The sequence below is a fragment of the Numenius arquata genome, chromosome 1 (genome assembly GCF_964106895.1).
Source record: "Numenius arquata chromosome 1, bNumArq3.hap1.1, whole genome shotgun sequence".
Taxonomy (NCBI): domain Eukaryota; kingdom Metazoa; phylum Chordata; class Aves; order Charadriiformes; family Scolopacidae; genus Numenius; species Numenius arquata.
This window is the reverse complement of record NC_133576.1, coordinates 108788429-108804485: the sequence shown is the minus strand read 5'-3', so window position 1 is coordinate 108804485 and position 16057 is coordinate 108788429. Positions and strand designations below refer to the sequence as shown.

General features: G+C 45.1%; 1 protein-coding gene across 2 annotated transcripts in view; it reads left to right on the top strand.

Moving 5' to 3' along the window:
• The window catches only part of TSC22D1 (TSC22 domain family member 1), a 95368-nt gene extending 80415 nt beyond the window's left edge, over positions 1–14953 (top strand). The window contains exons 1-3 of one of the 2 annotated variants that reach the window (XM_074169130.1): positions 11625–11943; positions 12436–12487; positions 13512–14953. In XM_074169130.1, the coding sequence (XP_074025231.1) occupies positions 11819–11943; positions 12436–12487; positions 13512–13769 (435 nt within the window). In that variant the 5' untranslated portion in view covers positions 11625–11818 and the 3' untranslated portion in view covers positions 13770–14953. Of the gene's footprint in view, positions 1–11624; positions 11944–12435; positions 12488–13511 lie in introns of those variants that run through there. The other variant, XM_074169121.1, reaches the window with a different exon arrangement.
• The last annotated feature ends 1104 nt before the right edge of the window (positions 14954–16057 follow it).

Sequence of the window (16057 nt, the reverse complement as noted above, 5' to 3'; positions counted from 1 at the left end):
GTTATGCTTCAGCACCGTGTGTATATAGCAATGACCTGTGGCATTATATATTACTGAATGAGGTAATATTGAGAAGACTGGTTCGTAGCAGGAAACAATCTATTCCATAAAATGTATAATGAAAGAAGTGTGATGGAGTAGACGTGTGATTTTTCTCTGACCTTTCTGCATTATTAAGAGGTTTTGCTGTAACTGATTTTTACTGATACACATAGCAGCATAGTAGCACCTCTAGCCATAACCCAAAACCTGCATCTGTTAGTGTTATACAGAAAATTTGGATGATATCTCCTGTATTCTTATTCAGCAAGCTGCTTCCTGTTTACTTCTCATTTGCTGTTGTTTCCTCTAGTTTCTCTTTCAGAGACACTGGTTTTGCTCTAGTTGTTTTTCTGTGAATTAAGGCTGGCTGGCTGTCACGTCACCATAAATTGCAAATGAAGGAGAAACTTTAAGCTCTCTTGCAGCTGTTCTTGGCTGATGTTGCATATGGTTATATTTTCTTTCCAAAATTGACCCCACTGAATGCATGGGCCAAATGCAAAGAAGCATTTGGCTTTCTCCAGGTTAAACACAAAATATCTTACGAGAGAGAGTGCAGTTGTGTGTGGCTTTCTGGAGGAAAAAGGAGCAATTCCCAGGTCGAGGATCTCATTTAGAACTTTCAGGATACGGACACAATTGGAGGATCTTTTTCCCACTCGCAGTCCTTGCTCAAGGACAGTGTACAGCATACTGAGAAGGGCTCTTACTCTTAACAAGGTTAAATACTTTATACTTTTAAAGTTTGGCTGCCAGAATGAAGTCCAAGATCTAGAGTTTAGGCTCTGGACCTCTGCCAAGGTGCTTTGGAAAAGTGATCCCTGATGTCTTTGTGCTACTGAGGAGCTGTTCAGAACTATGCAGTATGGAAATAGGTAATAAATGGTTGGAAAAAAAAATATATATATATAAAAATGGTAAAAGTATAAATGGCTGTGCAGGAGATCTTACTTCTCTTGTAGCGCGGACTGCAGGTAGGTGGCTGTGCCTGCTTGAGATCGGTCTGTATTGGCACTTTTCATATTTGTACTGAATGAACAGTGTTGTGGCATCCTCCATATTTCTTTTTGAAACTTGGCTGGAAACACAGATTAAAAAAGTCTGAAGATGCTTCAGCCTCTGTTTATGGCATCAGCTGGAAGAAGAGAGTGCTGGGTGCACCTGCCAACCCTTGGGATGGTTAAGGTGGGCTGTAGTTGGTTAAAAAACATGAACGGTACTGAGGGCAGGGACAAAAACTTCTGTGTCTTGTGCTATTATATTTAGGCCATCCCTATCTGAACTTCAGTAACTGCAGTTTGTTTAAAGGATACCTCAGTGAAGGGCATCCAGTCTCTACCTGATAATATCAAGGGATAAGAACCACACTATATTTATGAGCTAGTCCTTCTTACTCTTTTTAAAAGGCAGACTTTAATTCATCATTAGGCAAATATTAAATAGATGCACTATAATAAAAATCTGACAACGCCTGAAACCTAGTATTTTCTCTATTTAAAGCTAATTTTCCACTCAAGTTAAATCACGTCTCAGTCCTTCCAAGGATTTCAAGGATCCTTTCAAGTACTTCTACATTTTTCAGTCTATCAGTATCAGTAAATTCCCTCAGTCTCTGAATCGGTTCAATGGTTCGTTTCTACCAGTTTATCAACAGCTTGTTTTAAAATGCTGAGTTCTTCAGAAATGGGGCTGAAAAACAGGTTTGGGCAAACTAATTCAAGGCAGGATCCTATCTCAGTTGCACCAGTGCTACCCTGTGACTCAAACATTCACTTACAAATATTTTTGTTTATAGCTGTCATGATTGCTTGTACTTGAACCGCTGATTGATGTTACCGTCTACCTGCCCAGGGCCTCTGGCAATTAGTAGTGGCCGGGAAGAGTCAGAGAGGAATTCCCCCGTTTGGTACCTTGTGTGGGAGCAGGCAATGCCTCCCAAGATGGGAGGCCACCTTAGGGTTGTGTCCCTAAGAGATGACTTGTCCTCTGTGCTTGGTGGGACAAGCTGCTGCAGCAGTGGTTCCCTGGCTCCACCAGTAAAGCTGGAAGAGGGGGGCTTTAAATCCTGTCTCACAGTAGGGCTTTTCTCTCCTTCCTACAAGTTGAGAGCAGGGTGGCAGCTCACCACGTTGATGCTGTAGAAGAGTGGCCACTGGGCACCCGGGCTAACACCCTGCATGAGAATGAGGAAATGTACCTGGGAGCTGTTTTGGACTGCTAGGCGTTACTAAGTGGGTTACTCATCTCAGACTTCTGATACTGGAGTTGGTTGGGTTTTGTTTTTGTAGGGGTTTTGTTTTGTTTTGAGTTTGGTTTTTAAGCCACAAAGGTTCAAGGTGTCATCTTAATGACAGTGGTTTCTGGAGGATGAGGTAATTGTTTTCAAGAAGTGTTAGGTGCCTGACAGTATATACATGAGCTCAGACCTTGTTTTGTACAAAAAACTCTTGGAGCAGGTAGTGAAACGTATTTTAGGTGGATATCCACAAGAAAACCAGCATCAGCAGCGCTAGGGAGTGGACAGGACTGCTCCGTAAACAGGATGCCACTCATAAATTTAGCCAACTCTGCATGAAGATGATTACCCAGATACAGAATAGGTATGAAATAATATGCTGTAATCTTTCCTTCGCAAGTTGTGTATTAAAAGATTAAGAGTATATCTTCTGCTGTTTGCAGAATGTCTGTCTCAAGGGTGGCTAAATGTCAGTGGTGTCTTCTCCGCGTGGCCACTGTGGATCTGACAGTCTTAAGGTACTTGCTGTTTATAAGCTAGAAGATACAGTCCTGTGGAAAATTAGGGCTTTCTACTGCCTGGGGTTCCTTTAGAGGAGCAGTAGGATACTGAGGAAGGCTGAATCCCACTTGAAGGAAACCAGGACTTCAGGATATACAGGCCTTCTGTAGATGACATGGACGTATGCCAGCCGTTTGCAGTCTCTGGCCTAGAAGGTGCTCCAGGGACATATTCAAAATATGCTGAGCTGGCACATCTGTTCTGACTGTTCTCTTCGGTTTGCAGTGTGGCAGGATTACAGGAACGGAGTTCTGTGCTGAAGTGGGTAATACGTCTCTAAAGCCATAAGGCACAGTCAGGTCAGATTACCTAAAGACAGATAAATACATATTCTAATTTTAAAGTAATTTTTAAGCACACCTCACTTCATAGTCTTACGTACTTTCCCAGGTATCTTGCATTCTAATTCACATCAGTATTGCTTTACAATTTCTTCCTTCAGTGAGGAGAGTGTAAATGTTTGGGGTTTGGTGGTGGTGTGGGCTTTTTTTTTGTTTGTTGTGTTTGTGTGTTTTTTTGTTTTTTTGGTTTTTTTTACATGGAGATACTCTGTTGGGATTTCTGCAGTTGTGAGTCAGCAGGATTTGTGACTCTTAAATCACTGAAGCCATGCCTGGATTAAGAAGACTGGGAGTACTTTCCCGCTCCAGGGTCTAGCTGTACTTATTTCTCAACACCCTGCTGAGTTGAAGCATAGGCATACATCAGATCCCTCTCATTGGCACAGGAAAGGGGGAGGGAATCAGAGACTGGGCAGGAAATTGTCCAGCAAGTGCCCGACTTGGTGGTTGGTAAAGGGGAGCAAGACTTTGGGATAAACTGCACTGTGCAGTAAATCAGGTCACACTCTTACATGTTTCTGGAAATTCCCCCCATGCTTCCTGAATGGGTGGAGGTACAAGGGGTTTGATTTCTATAAATGAGAGTTTCCATTCAGGTATAAAAATACCTTTAAATACATTAGAGTGAATTCAGCCTGTTGAAGTGCACTTCTGCTTGGATGGAACAGCAGGTCTTGAATTTTCTCTAAATTTTTTAGGAAGTCACCAGAAGATAAACTGTGGCTTGAAACACAATTGAAGTAGAGTGTTTTGACCCCTCAGAAATTAGGAAATAGTTTATTACAGGTTTGTGTAATATACATGCATTAGAGCCAAGGGAGTTAATCTGAAAGTCATTCACCTACTTGTTCATTGATACTGCTAATACCTTCGGAGGCATTTGCCAGCGATTGCAAAGAGACTTAAATTGTAGGAGTGTAAATGGACAACTGGATTAGAGGTCTGTCATCTTAGAGTGCTTGCTGGGGATAAAAAGTGGCATTGAACTCTCACCTTATTGTCTTCTACTACATGTGTTAACCGAGTTGGTGTTGGGAGTTTATTATTATTTAACAGAATGGCCTTAATAGTTCTGCACAACAGGGTGATAATGAGTGATCTGCCACGTTAAAAGCTGAGCAGTTGGCGGACCTTCAGCCTTGTTCACGGCAGATTGAATTCCTCCTGAGTGTTCCATTCCCACACTTCGGTCTTACCTCATGTTTTGTTTCTGTACTTTTCTTCTTCGATCGTAGAATTGTACTATGCTTTGGTTTGGAAGGGACCTTAAAGATCATCTTGTTCTAACCCCCCTGCCACGGGCAGGGACACCTCCCACTAGACCAGGTTGCTCAGAGCCCCATCCAGCCTGGCCTTGAACACCTCCAAGAACGGGGCATCCACAGCTTTTCTGGGCAACCTGTTCCAGTGTCTCGCCGCCCTCACAGTAAAGAATTTCTTCCTAACATCTAATCTAAATCTACCCTGTTCCAATTGAAAACCATTACCCCTTGTCCTATTGCTATGGTCCCTGATAAAGAGTCCCTCCCCATCTTTCCTGTAGACCCCCTTTAAGTGGTTAGTCAATCATCATTGACCGTTGGTAATAATTTCTGTAAAAGGTGGAGTAGGGAACTTCATTCCAAACCTCCTGAAGACCATAGGAGTGCACTGGTTAATTGCAGGAGGTTTGGCTTTGTTCCTAGCAACTTTCAGTTGGCTTCTAGCGCGATATACTTTTGTGGGAAATAGAGGATTAATTTCAAGTGCTGAATTGAAAAGTGGCCATCAAAGGGAAAATGATATTCAGTGAGAAATGTAGGCCAGCTGTTATGCCATATAAATAATTTCTTAATAGCATGACTAAATTATTAGCTGATCCAAGATTTTCAATCTGGTTTCAAGGGGAACAATTAGAAAATGGGGAGGAGGTGGGAAAAGAGGAAGGAAAGTGGTTTAAAAAAAAGAAAGCGCAAAGGGTGTAGGCTTTATAGGGAGCTGGGGACAAGGGAAACGGAGGGACTTAAGGTCCTCCATCCCCCCCTTCCATAATTAGCACCAGTCAGTAAGATGTAGTATTCCCATTTTATGTGACTTGGTATGATTTTTCCACAGCGTTAAGGAAATAGAAGATATTAAGAGTTTAAAAAAAAAAATAAAAGATGACCTTTCTCAGTTACAGGTTAAATTGCCTGGTTTTTTAATTCGATGACTAAATCCCATGGTGTGTTATCAAGGTAGGGTGGGGTGGATGAGTGTCAGCCACTGTCCCAGCGTCCCTCCTGGGCTGTTGGCCCCCTGGGTCAGAGATGCTGTTTAATATAGAGAACTTCAGCTTTCCAAATGCTGGTCATGTCACTGTGCCAAACCACTTCCTATACTTGCTATGTTTCTTTTGTTATGTTAGGTGTAACTTGAAATGCTCCAGTGACTCTTTCCTCCCCTCTTCGTGTAATTTTGGAGTACACGGTTGAAAAAATCTGTTGTTGTACAGCTAGAACAAGTGGGATTAAATGCTAGTCTAAGTGGGGTTTTCTTCGAGGTGTTCTCCTTGGCTTTGAGAAAAGCATTGCAGGTGAAACCTGTGTGTAAGGGAATTGAACGCTCCTTTTATGTGTTAAGTCTAAAATTCTTTAAATCAAATTTCACATAAAGGAAAAAGTAATTTCATCTCGGTGCTTTAGGTAATGAAACTTAAAGATTGTAACATTTTATCGCTTCTCTACATATGCTGTTTTATGGCACTAAACTTCTTTTTCCCCTTTCATCCTGGGGACAGTGACAGCATGCAGAGTGACGTTGTGTGCAGCTTTCTGGAGGAAAGAAAATCAATTCCTGGCTCAGATGTCTCACTTAAAACTTTGAGGATGCTAACACGGTTGGTGGATCTTTTCCCGCTTGCAGACCTTGGTCAAGGACAGTTTATGGGATACTGAGGAGGGCTTTCACTTTTAACACAGTTAAATATTTTGCACTTAATCATTTTAAACTTGGATATGAAATTAGGAAAGCCTGTGATTCCCAAACTACATGTTACTGCGAATGTGTAACTCTTTAAATTTAGGTGGTGTAGCATCTGGATGCAATTCAGGTTTTGAGTTACATACTTCCGTGAGGAGACTTTGCAACTCAGTGTAATTCGCTTCAGGGTCCTTCATCCCAACAGCATTGCTAGATGGTCATCTATGGATGATCTCAGGAAAGCGGATGCCGCACGTCCCTCTTTGAGCATCAAAATGGCTCTGAGATGGCTCATACTTCCTTGCAGAAGTTCCTTGCATACGACTTTACCTCTGACCAGTAAAGAGTGGATTATCTCTGTGTTTGTCTATATCCAGGGACTTGATATAGACCTTGTGTTTTATTTTGTCAGCATTAAAATTGGTAGAATCATTATAATTCTCATTAAAAACAACTACGGTTGACTTAGCAATTAGTTGCCTGTAAAAAAGGAAGAGGATATCCTCAGAGGAGCCAGCAAGAACCACTCCATGTTTCTCTTTTGATCTTACATGGTTATCTTCTTGCTTTTAAATGCAGCCTTCTGTCTCCTGTGCAGAGCGCACAGCATGATACTTCTGTGTATGCATTGCGATTAGAGACACTGACAGGTTATTTCCAGAACCCCAGTAGGGTGTGTGTATTCTTTCTGCTGAATATTTAGTTATGCTTGCACATCTGGGGAAAACAAAAATTACAAATATAGTACTTCATTTCACTGGCATCTTGCATAGCTTTCCCTTTTATCTGTTTTTCATGGAACTAAAACCCAGTTGCTAGCAAACAGAGTTATAGATGCAAATAACTTTACTATGGGGGAGGAAAAAGCACACATTTAGGAAAACGGAGAGTAATATCTGATATCAAGAGGTTCTTCAATTTAGCAGAGATAGGTAAATTGAAATCTGCGGAATTCGAACTAGAAATTAAATACATGTTAGCCTTTGGAGCTGAGCAATAAGTTCTCAATGGCTTGGTTTCTTTAAATCACCATCCTAGCTACAAGTTTGGGGCTGGAGAAGAAAGTTGGCTGAGGTTGTTACCTTACGCTGTCTGAATGTGACTTTTTTTGGATGGGGGGGATAAGGGGGGTTGTCCTTAGTCTGTTAAAAAAAAACAGACTTACTGTTCCCCCCGACTTACTGTGGGGAAGAAATTAATTGGGCAGCCTCTACAGCCTGTCCTGTACCTTTACTGAGATGAAGAAAAAAAATCATGGTCTATTGAAATAAATAATCCTTTAGTCCTTGATGTCAACTGCCGCCAGAGTTTCCTCTTTAGGTTATTAGCTTGGAGCAATTCTGCTTAATTTGGATACTGGGCAGGGGGTTGCTGTCAATACACAAATAGTTTTGAATTTATTAATTTTAAGGCAGAACAGTACTTTGCCATTTATTGACGATGTATAGATGCCAAGTGAAATGTAAAGTCAGATGTCATGTAGAATCTAATTAGTGTGGCCTTTTCTCAAGTAATTAACAGGTTATTTTTTTTTTAACCTCTAGTACTCTTATTTTTCAGTTGAAAATCGTAGTTGAAGTCCACAGGATCTGAGCCTGTCTATAGCGTAAGATGAAAGTGTGCTGTGACAGAAACTGCTGTTTTCTAATACGGTTTCTGGTGTGGCCCCTTTGCAACATAGTCAAAAGATGAGATTTATTTGAACTTCAGGAGATGCATGTCTACTGCTTTTAATGTTGGAATCTAAAGGGAATGTGCATTGACAAGGTACTTGAAAGAGAAGGTGTTTTTTTTAAGTGAAAGAATTTTTTAACACGCACGCAGAAATATGCCAAACCAGACTCTCATGGAGACAAAACGATTGTGTGCTTCAGCTCACCTCATTATGTGCTTAAGATGAAAAGCACTTTTTTTTCAAGTGCTTAGCATGATTAAACTGAGACAAGAAGAAATTATTTAGTGGGAGAAACAGTGTTTAAGAACTGAAACACTACAAAAGGTGAAGTGTGCTAAAAAGTCTTTCACTACCTTATATATTTCAACTTAAGCAGTTAATTTATTTGAGGATCAAAGATGCTGGTGAGCTACTTATTTGGCAGCATATTGCGTTTCTGCTTGTCTCTCAGTAGCCCATTTCGAGCCTTCTTCTGTTACTTCATGCAGTTTGTGAACACCTGGGGTGCTTCATAGACATACAGGATCCTCCCTGTGAGAGGACTCGGAACAAATGTCCCTTGTCGGGTATCGGGGGCTAAGAGGGACGTGAATTAGTCCCACCCCAGTGCAGACCCAGAGTGGCTTTATAAAAAGGAGGAATTCTGCAGCCTTTCTCACCTCTGTTCCCAGGAATGTAAAATTGTAAGTTTTTGCAGGAATATCGTGAAGTATCTGTTAAAGAGGTGTTAAAAGAAATGGTTAGAAGGTTTTTGAGTCACACAGTAGTCATATTGACTACCTTTTAGGGCTGTAAGGGAGGGTGAGTGAATCAAAACAACATAATCCTGGTGAGGTGCATGTTGAATGTCATGACATAGGAGGCAGGAGGGGAGACAAAGCAATGAGCAAACAGGGGGGAAAGGGAGTTTGGAAGATTAGTTTCCTTAAAACTTCCATAGATTGTTTTATTTCACAGACGATATCTATATTTTTAAAAAGCAGTAGCAAAACCCCAACATTTAAATATGGAGTTCAGTCTCTGCCCTTGTCAGGGAGACAACGGGGTGTTGAGGTAAGAACATTGGAGATTAGTGATGCTCCCCCCCCCCTCCCCCAGTTTAGGGAATGAAAGTAGTACATCATGTTTTTTATTTCCTAGATGATCTGAGAGCTCTGATCTTTCTCTGCCATAAAGGGACACTTTATGGTTTGCCTTTTTTTTTTTTTATAGGATGGGCAAAGCAGAACATGCATATTAATATGCAGTCCTACTTACGCAGCTGACAGCTTTCTGTTTGAATCACAACTCAGCTTGTAGGCATCTAAAAATAAATGAAGGAATTTGCTAAAAGCCCGCTGAAGTTAATGGAAGATGGTTAATGAGTTTAGTGGGAATTGGATTTAGGACTGTATCTGTATCTTCATGAAGATATATTAATATATAGATTAAAGAGGGGAATATTATTTATTGTTAATTTAGTCAGAGAATGATAACATTTTTCTGTCATAAGTGGAAACGATGGCATTTAATAATTATCACTCATTATGGCAGCACCAACAGTTGTCCTGGAATGCATCCATGACTTTATTTTCACATGCGCAAATGAAAATACATACAAATGTCTGCTGTCTGTCCTGCAACAGCAAAGCAGGCGTTTCAAGGATATGTCTGTTCAGGCAGGTGAGTTTGCTATCTGAAGTGAGTCATTTTATAAGGACCTAATTAGCAGAGATAGGATGTCTCCCTTTTTACACCTAATCTGCCCTTTTCTGATTAGGAGCTTCGGGGGGACAGAGATTGCCCCTGAGTTTGCATCCAGCTGCAATTTTGTTAATTCCAGTGTCCCTAGTAACTGCCAAGATGAGGAGTCATTTGAGACGTTACTGATTTGATTTTTTTTTTTAATTTTTTTCCAAGCCCAACCCTTCATAAAACATTAATTTAGATCAAGTCTGGGACAGGACCTGATACAGATTCCGGTATAGGTAATGTGGTTTTGGAGCTGTTGATTAAATGGCTCACTTGATCGTTGAACACGATGAGTACCATCGTGTGTAGTAAGTAGCCTCCGCAAAGGAAACGGCTAGTTGGTATGTACGATGTGTGGCTACTGGTGTTTGTCCATCAGAAGGTGGGAAGCTGGAGCCTGATGCGTATGTTTTAATGTGTTGCTTCTCGTTTACTCGCTATTAAATGTGCAAGTCAATACAGGCAAGGATGGGTTTGGGGTTGGGTTGGGTTTTTTTGTTTGAATTTTTTTTTTTCTGTTGTTATTTTTTTTCAGCCTGTTAGGTGCTATTCTGTGCAACTTACCCCGGGTACCCAAGGAGCGAGGTGAGAGCTGTGCCCTTGCAGGATGTGCAATGTATGTAGTACCGGAAAAGCAGCTCTGAAGCGCTCTTATTCTTAAATGTGACCTCTCTCGTGAATAGGATTAGCTCGTACTACTCTGCTGGCATTATTGAATGAAAGAATAGTAGACTAGGACAACATAAATAGACTAAGAAGGATGATGCAGATACGCAAATGCTAAATTTAGCTTTAAGATGATTATTCCGTGCCTCCTGGCTTTCCTGCTTCTCTGGCATGAGCACCTGTGCCATGTGTGTGACTTGGAGAAGTTTGCTGTAGAGAACGGAAGAGGCTTTTGGCTTTATTTTTGTGCCATGTAATGCCAGATGAAAGTGCAGGTCTAGAAAATGGTATTTTTAGAGGTTGGTCGTTTCTTGCGGCAGCCTAATTCGGCCTTGGGTCTCCTTCCAAACTGTTACTGGTAGAGCGGGGTCACTTGGGCTGGCTGTGACTGCAGTGACCACGTTCCATGACACAACGAGAGCATAACATTTGTTGAGAAATACACCACGGTTAGGTGGGAAGAGAATTTTTTCCTAAGTTATTAATGCACGTGCTGCAACTTTGAAGACTGTTAAGTGCTGTATAGTACAATCTAAAAATGAGCAAATAGGCATTTTCTGTGTTATTGTAGAAGATTATTGTAGAAGACTAGCCGGCTTGCTAGAAACCTGCAGGTTTGTGCCGCGCGTGCTTTTTGTGGGCCGACCTTGATGGCTGAATATTTTCTTTTTGAATAAATGGGGGTTTTTTGGGCTCGTAAGGCCCGTGTTGAGGGATGGCTGCCGCTTTAGCAGATCTGTAGCGGTCCGGGACAGTTGTGTCTGCAGCGCGCATCATCAATCTGTGCGTGTATTTTTACCGCCAGCCGAAGCGGGCAGAGCTGTCGGGTACCGGTTGCGTTCTCCGGGGGCTAAAATTTGCCGCGCCGGGGGCGGAGCGCCGATCCTCCGAGCCGAGGCGGTGGCACGGCCGGGTGGATCTAGCCCCGGGGACCCGGACAGTCGTTACCTCGGCGGGGACCGGCCCGCGGCTGCGGCGGGGACCGGACCGGCCCGGCCCGGGGCGGCGCTGCCGTCCGCCGACAGGTGGCGCTGTCGGCGCGGCAACGGGCGGCCGCGCTCCCGCCAGCGGGTTGGGGGGGTGTAGGGGCGGGGGGGGACGGGGGACGACGACTGTTAGCCGGCCGGGCCGCGCTGGGCTTCCCCGCCGCTCCCGAGCGCCTTTAATTGTTGTTATTATGATTATTTTTAATTGCCCCTCCATTCTCACGGGTGGAAATAGGCACGGTGAGCGGCGTGTCGGGGGTGGGGGGAAGAGTCTCCCCCGTCCCGCGTGGGCGCTGCCGGCCCGTGGAAGGGAGCTGGGGGGAGGTAAAGGGGGGGGGGGGGGGGAAGCGCGCCTAATGAGATGCGAGGGAGGAGGGGCCCGGTCGGCGTCGCAGCCAATGAGTGGCGGCGGCGGCGCATAAATTATGGGGGGGGCCGGGATGGCCAGGTTTTGTGCGGCGCGGCGGAGCGCTGACCTCGGAGCTGGCCGAGCGCAGCCCCGCGTCCCGCAGGGTCCCGCCGCCCGCCACCACCGCCGCCCGGCGGAGCTGCCCCGCCGCCCCGCACACAGCAACGCCCGGAGAGCGAGAGGGAGGAGGGAGAGCCGATTTCTCCGGGGAGCGTTTCTGGCCGCGGTTGCATGAATGCCCAATGTTGTAGACGGGTGGCAATGGATCTAGGAGTTTATCAACTAAGACACTTCTCGATTTCTTTCTTATCGTCCTTGCTGGGCACCGACAACTCGTCCCTGAGGCTCGACAGTAGGTAAATAAGTGTTGTGTCCGAGGGGGGCTCTGCCGGCGCGGCGGCAGAGGGGCAGGTGAACGCCGGGCTGGCTCCTTTGTCCGGGGGAACCCGCAGCGGCGGCACCGGGCGCCCGCCTCGCCTCCCCGGAGGGGCTGCCCTCCCTCCCCGGTGCGGAGCCCTGCTGCCGCAGCCTGCCATCGAGCTCCATCTTTGTGGTCTGCTGGGGAGAAGGGATAGGGGGGTTCGGGGGGGGGAAATGCCGGGATATCTGATCCCGGCTGCAGGCGGGGGTTCGGGGCGGCTTCACAGGTTGCTTTGCTGCATTGGAGCATCCCGGTGAGGCGGCGGCGGCGGCAGGGCAGCGTGAGGATGACTTTCGCAGCCAACTGGCTACCAATGCCCGCGCCTCTTGTCTCTTAAATAATTCAGCCGCTGCTAATGTTGTATGTTTTTTTTTTTTTTTTTTTCTCTCTCTCTTTCTTTCTTTCTTTCTTTCTTTCTCTCTTGCAGCTCCTCTGGTGCAAGCGTGGTAGCTATCGACAACAAAATCGAGCAAGCGATGGTAGGTACCGATTTGGGGCATAAAACCTTGTTTATGTTTAAAGCGGTAAACAATACCGGGGATGCGGCGGGCGATGGTTCACCCCTGCGCGGACGCGGTTTTTTACATAGCGGGGCCAGGGAGGGAGGGTGAGTTTAATTTTTGGGGGGCTTTATCTCTTTTGTTTGTTTGTTTGGGTTTTGGTTGTTTGGGTTTTTTTTTTCGGGTGGTGGTGGTTGTTTTTATTGATCAAAAAGCATCCTGCGGGGAGGAATGCGCACGTTTCCCTATCGATGCCGGGGAGGGAATGACGGCATCCCTTTTGCCTCCTGCCCGGCCGAACGATTGATGCCGGCTCCGTGCGGCGGGGGAGGGGCGCCGCTGGGGCAGAAGGCACCGAAGCCCGGGGGTGTTTCGGGGTGATTTCAGTTAAATTTTTATTTATTTTTTAAACCACCCCCCTCCGGCGCATCCCGCTCCGGGCCACCCCGCCTGGGGCCCGTCCGCCCCTTTGTTACTGGAGCGGTGCCTGGAGCCGTTCTCACGGGAGCCTCTGCCGACTGTTGCTAGGCAAACTCCGAGCCTTTAACTCCCGGCTATAAATAACTCCGCCGCTCATTGGCTGCGCCGCGCTCTGGCGTCACCCGCGGCCGGCGGGAGGGGCGGGAAATGCGGCAACCTGCGCTGAGAACTGGCTGCAGCCGGTGCGCGGGGGGCGGGGCCAGGAGACGGGGGCGGGGCCGAACCCCGTCTCCTGGCCCCGCCCCCTCCCCGCCGCTAGGCCCCGCCCCCTGCAGCCGCACGTGTGATCCCGCCTGGAGCCCCTGGCGGGTCTCGGCCACTGCAAAGGGAGAATTGCTGGTCCCTGGGCCATGAGCCAGGTGGCCCCCAGAGCTGGGATGCTCTTCTGCGCCCGAGCAGAGCTGGGGTCGCACCGGCTCTCTGCCGCGGCTCCCTCCGAGCTGGGTGGGATTGCCGTGCGTGGTGGTGAGCTGCTCTCCTAACACATAAACTCTTTTTTTTTTTTTTTTCTTTTGCGCTTTAGGATCTGGTAAAGAGTCACTTGATGTACGCGGTAAGGGAGGAAGTGGAGGTCCTCAAAGAGCAAATCAAAGAGCTGATAGAGAAGAACTCCCAGCTGGAGCAAGAAAACACTCTGCTAAAAACACTCGCCAGCCCAGAGCAGCTTGCCCAATTCCAAGCGCAGCTGCAGACTGGTTCCCCGCCTTCCTCTTCCCAGTCACAAGGGACAACACAGCAGCCTGCTCAGCCAGCGTCACAGGGGTCAGGGCCTTCAGCGTAGTTCAAGATGTCGTCGCCATCATGATCGCTGGCCTCTGGACAGCCCAGAGCAAGAAGGACTAGCGGGAATCCGCCACAGCCACCCTTCATCCATTTCAGTGCACTCTGCAACCCAGACTGAGGACTCCATGCCCTGCACACATCAGGAGAGGCTTCTCCCCCGGCACTCATCTGTCTCTCTCTTTCCTCCTTTCCCCCTTTGGCTTGAAGGAGTCTTTGTTCTTAGGTTGATTGAATAAAATAAACTTCTTCCAGAGAATTAGCACAAGTACACTGGGGACTCGAGCAGCTTCTGCAAATGGCTGAGAAACGAAGCTGCATGCCTGAAATTTTTTGGTTTGTTTTTAAATCTTCCACTCATCCAGTGACATAACTGATACAAGTGCTTTTCAAGCTTGGAAATATGAAGAAATAGACTGGAGTAAAAAGCGATGGCTCAATCCCCCATAGTGCACTGGGGTTCCAAAATGAGGACTGGTGCATAGGATCTTAAGAGGAAGAGGGAGAAAGGTAAAGTCAGTGTTTAACACTTAATTGTCACCTGAAACCTTAAGTGCAAATACTTGCACCGTTTTCTGAAGCAGTGGACAGGTGCATAAAGCTGTATTATATATAGAAAGCAGGTAGGTGACGTACGGTTGGGTCATAGGATAATTACAATGAAGGTTATTTGCCTACTGTATATTTGTGTATTTAGTGTAATTACTTTGTAAAATAGAAAACTGTAACTATTTAGGTTGTACAGATTGAAGTTTAGTTGTTTCATTGGCTGATCTGAAGAAGTTTGGAAAGTCTTTTTTTTTTTTTTTTTTTTTTTTAAGCTACGTAAATAAGAATGCACCTACGCAACTGTTCAGAATTTGGCAGATTTATGCTGTTTGTGTAACTTCTGAAGTTCCCTGGCTGCTGATTATCTTGAAGTAAATCTTTGTTCATTGTAGTTTGGTTCAAGACAGGAAAAACCACTCCAAAAATTATCAAACCCTGCTAGCAAAGAATTTAAAAAAAAGAAAAAAAAAGAAAAAAAGAAAAAAAATTGGATTTCCCACTATGGATTTTTTGCATATGATCTGTATAGTAGTATGCATATGTTTTTGTGCATGTTCTCTAAACAGTTGTAACACGTCAATGTATTTAACTGTTGCACTTGTCAACTTTCAATAAAGCATACAATGTTGATAAATCACTGTTTGTATATTGTACTAATGTTAACTGCAATCACTTTCAACATGTTGCAATGCAGTTTTACATGAGCAGTGAGGTCAGGAAGCGAGATCCTGCCTGTTGGCTTGAGAGCTTGAGTTTCAGCTAAAAAACGCAGCTCCCGTTTCCCAGTTTCTTAAAAACACGTTGAGCGTGAAGTCAGCTGAAGGAGGGGGGAGCAGGGGACCTGACTAAGCAAAGCTCCTTGTTTTGGTCCAGTCCTGTACAGTCAGGACTTCTGGGTGCCTTCTATATGTGGAGTCATAGATCAGCAGGAGCACAGACACCTGTATGACCAGCCAAGAATGTATAAATCTCGTGCAACAGTTGTTCTCTGGCCACAGACTGCACCCTTGCCTGGGCAGGGGTCCTCCTGTGCTGGCAGCAGCTCTGACTCCCTTAATTCAGGGTGACAAAGGCAGGGAGCATTATAGCCTCCCCAGCAGGTCAGCTGTAGCACCGCCACCTCCCTAAAACATCCAGTGATGAGACCAGGCTGAAATCTCGATCTCCAAAGAATTTCTTACTTTCACCCCCGCAGCTCCTATCTTCATTATTTCATGCTTGTTTTGTGAGTTGAAATCGTGTGAACTTGGTGTGTAGTATTAATTCTGCCTTCTGAAACGGGTTTGCAGTTCTGTATGAAGAGAAAAGTTCCCATTCAGTTTGAAAAATTTCTCTTTTGTAAAGATGATTAAAATACAACTGAATCTAACCCTACAGCTTTTGAGGTGAACGACTGGAGACAGCGTGATTGACAGCCTGCAACTGGGGGAGGGAAGGAATTTGCAGTTTTGGAGTGGATTGTGTTTGCTGATATTGAGGATGTGAATCTTGGATAGTTTGCAGATTAATTCACAATTAATGAGATAAAATGGTCAGTACTTTGAGTAGTGGGGACAGTACTTTGACCCTGAAAGCGGTGTCCTAAAATTTGAATACAAGGCATTAATTTGACTTAAATTGATTAATTACAAAAGTAATTAAAAGTTTTTTTAATAGCATCTTCGGTGACTGCTTACCTCCATATAATGAAAATCGGGAGATACCTTTCTTGTGGAATTTCATGTTATCAGGGGTAGTCAG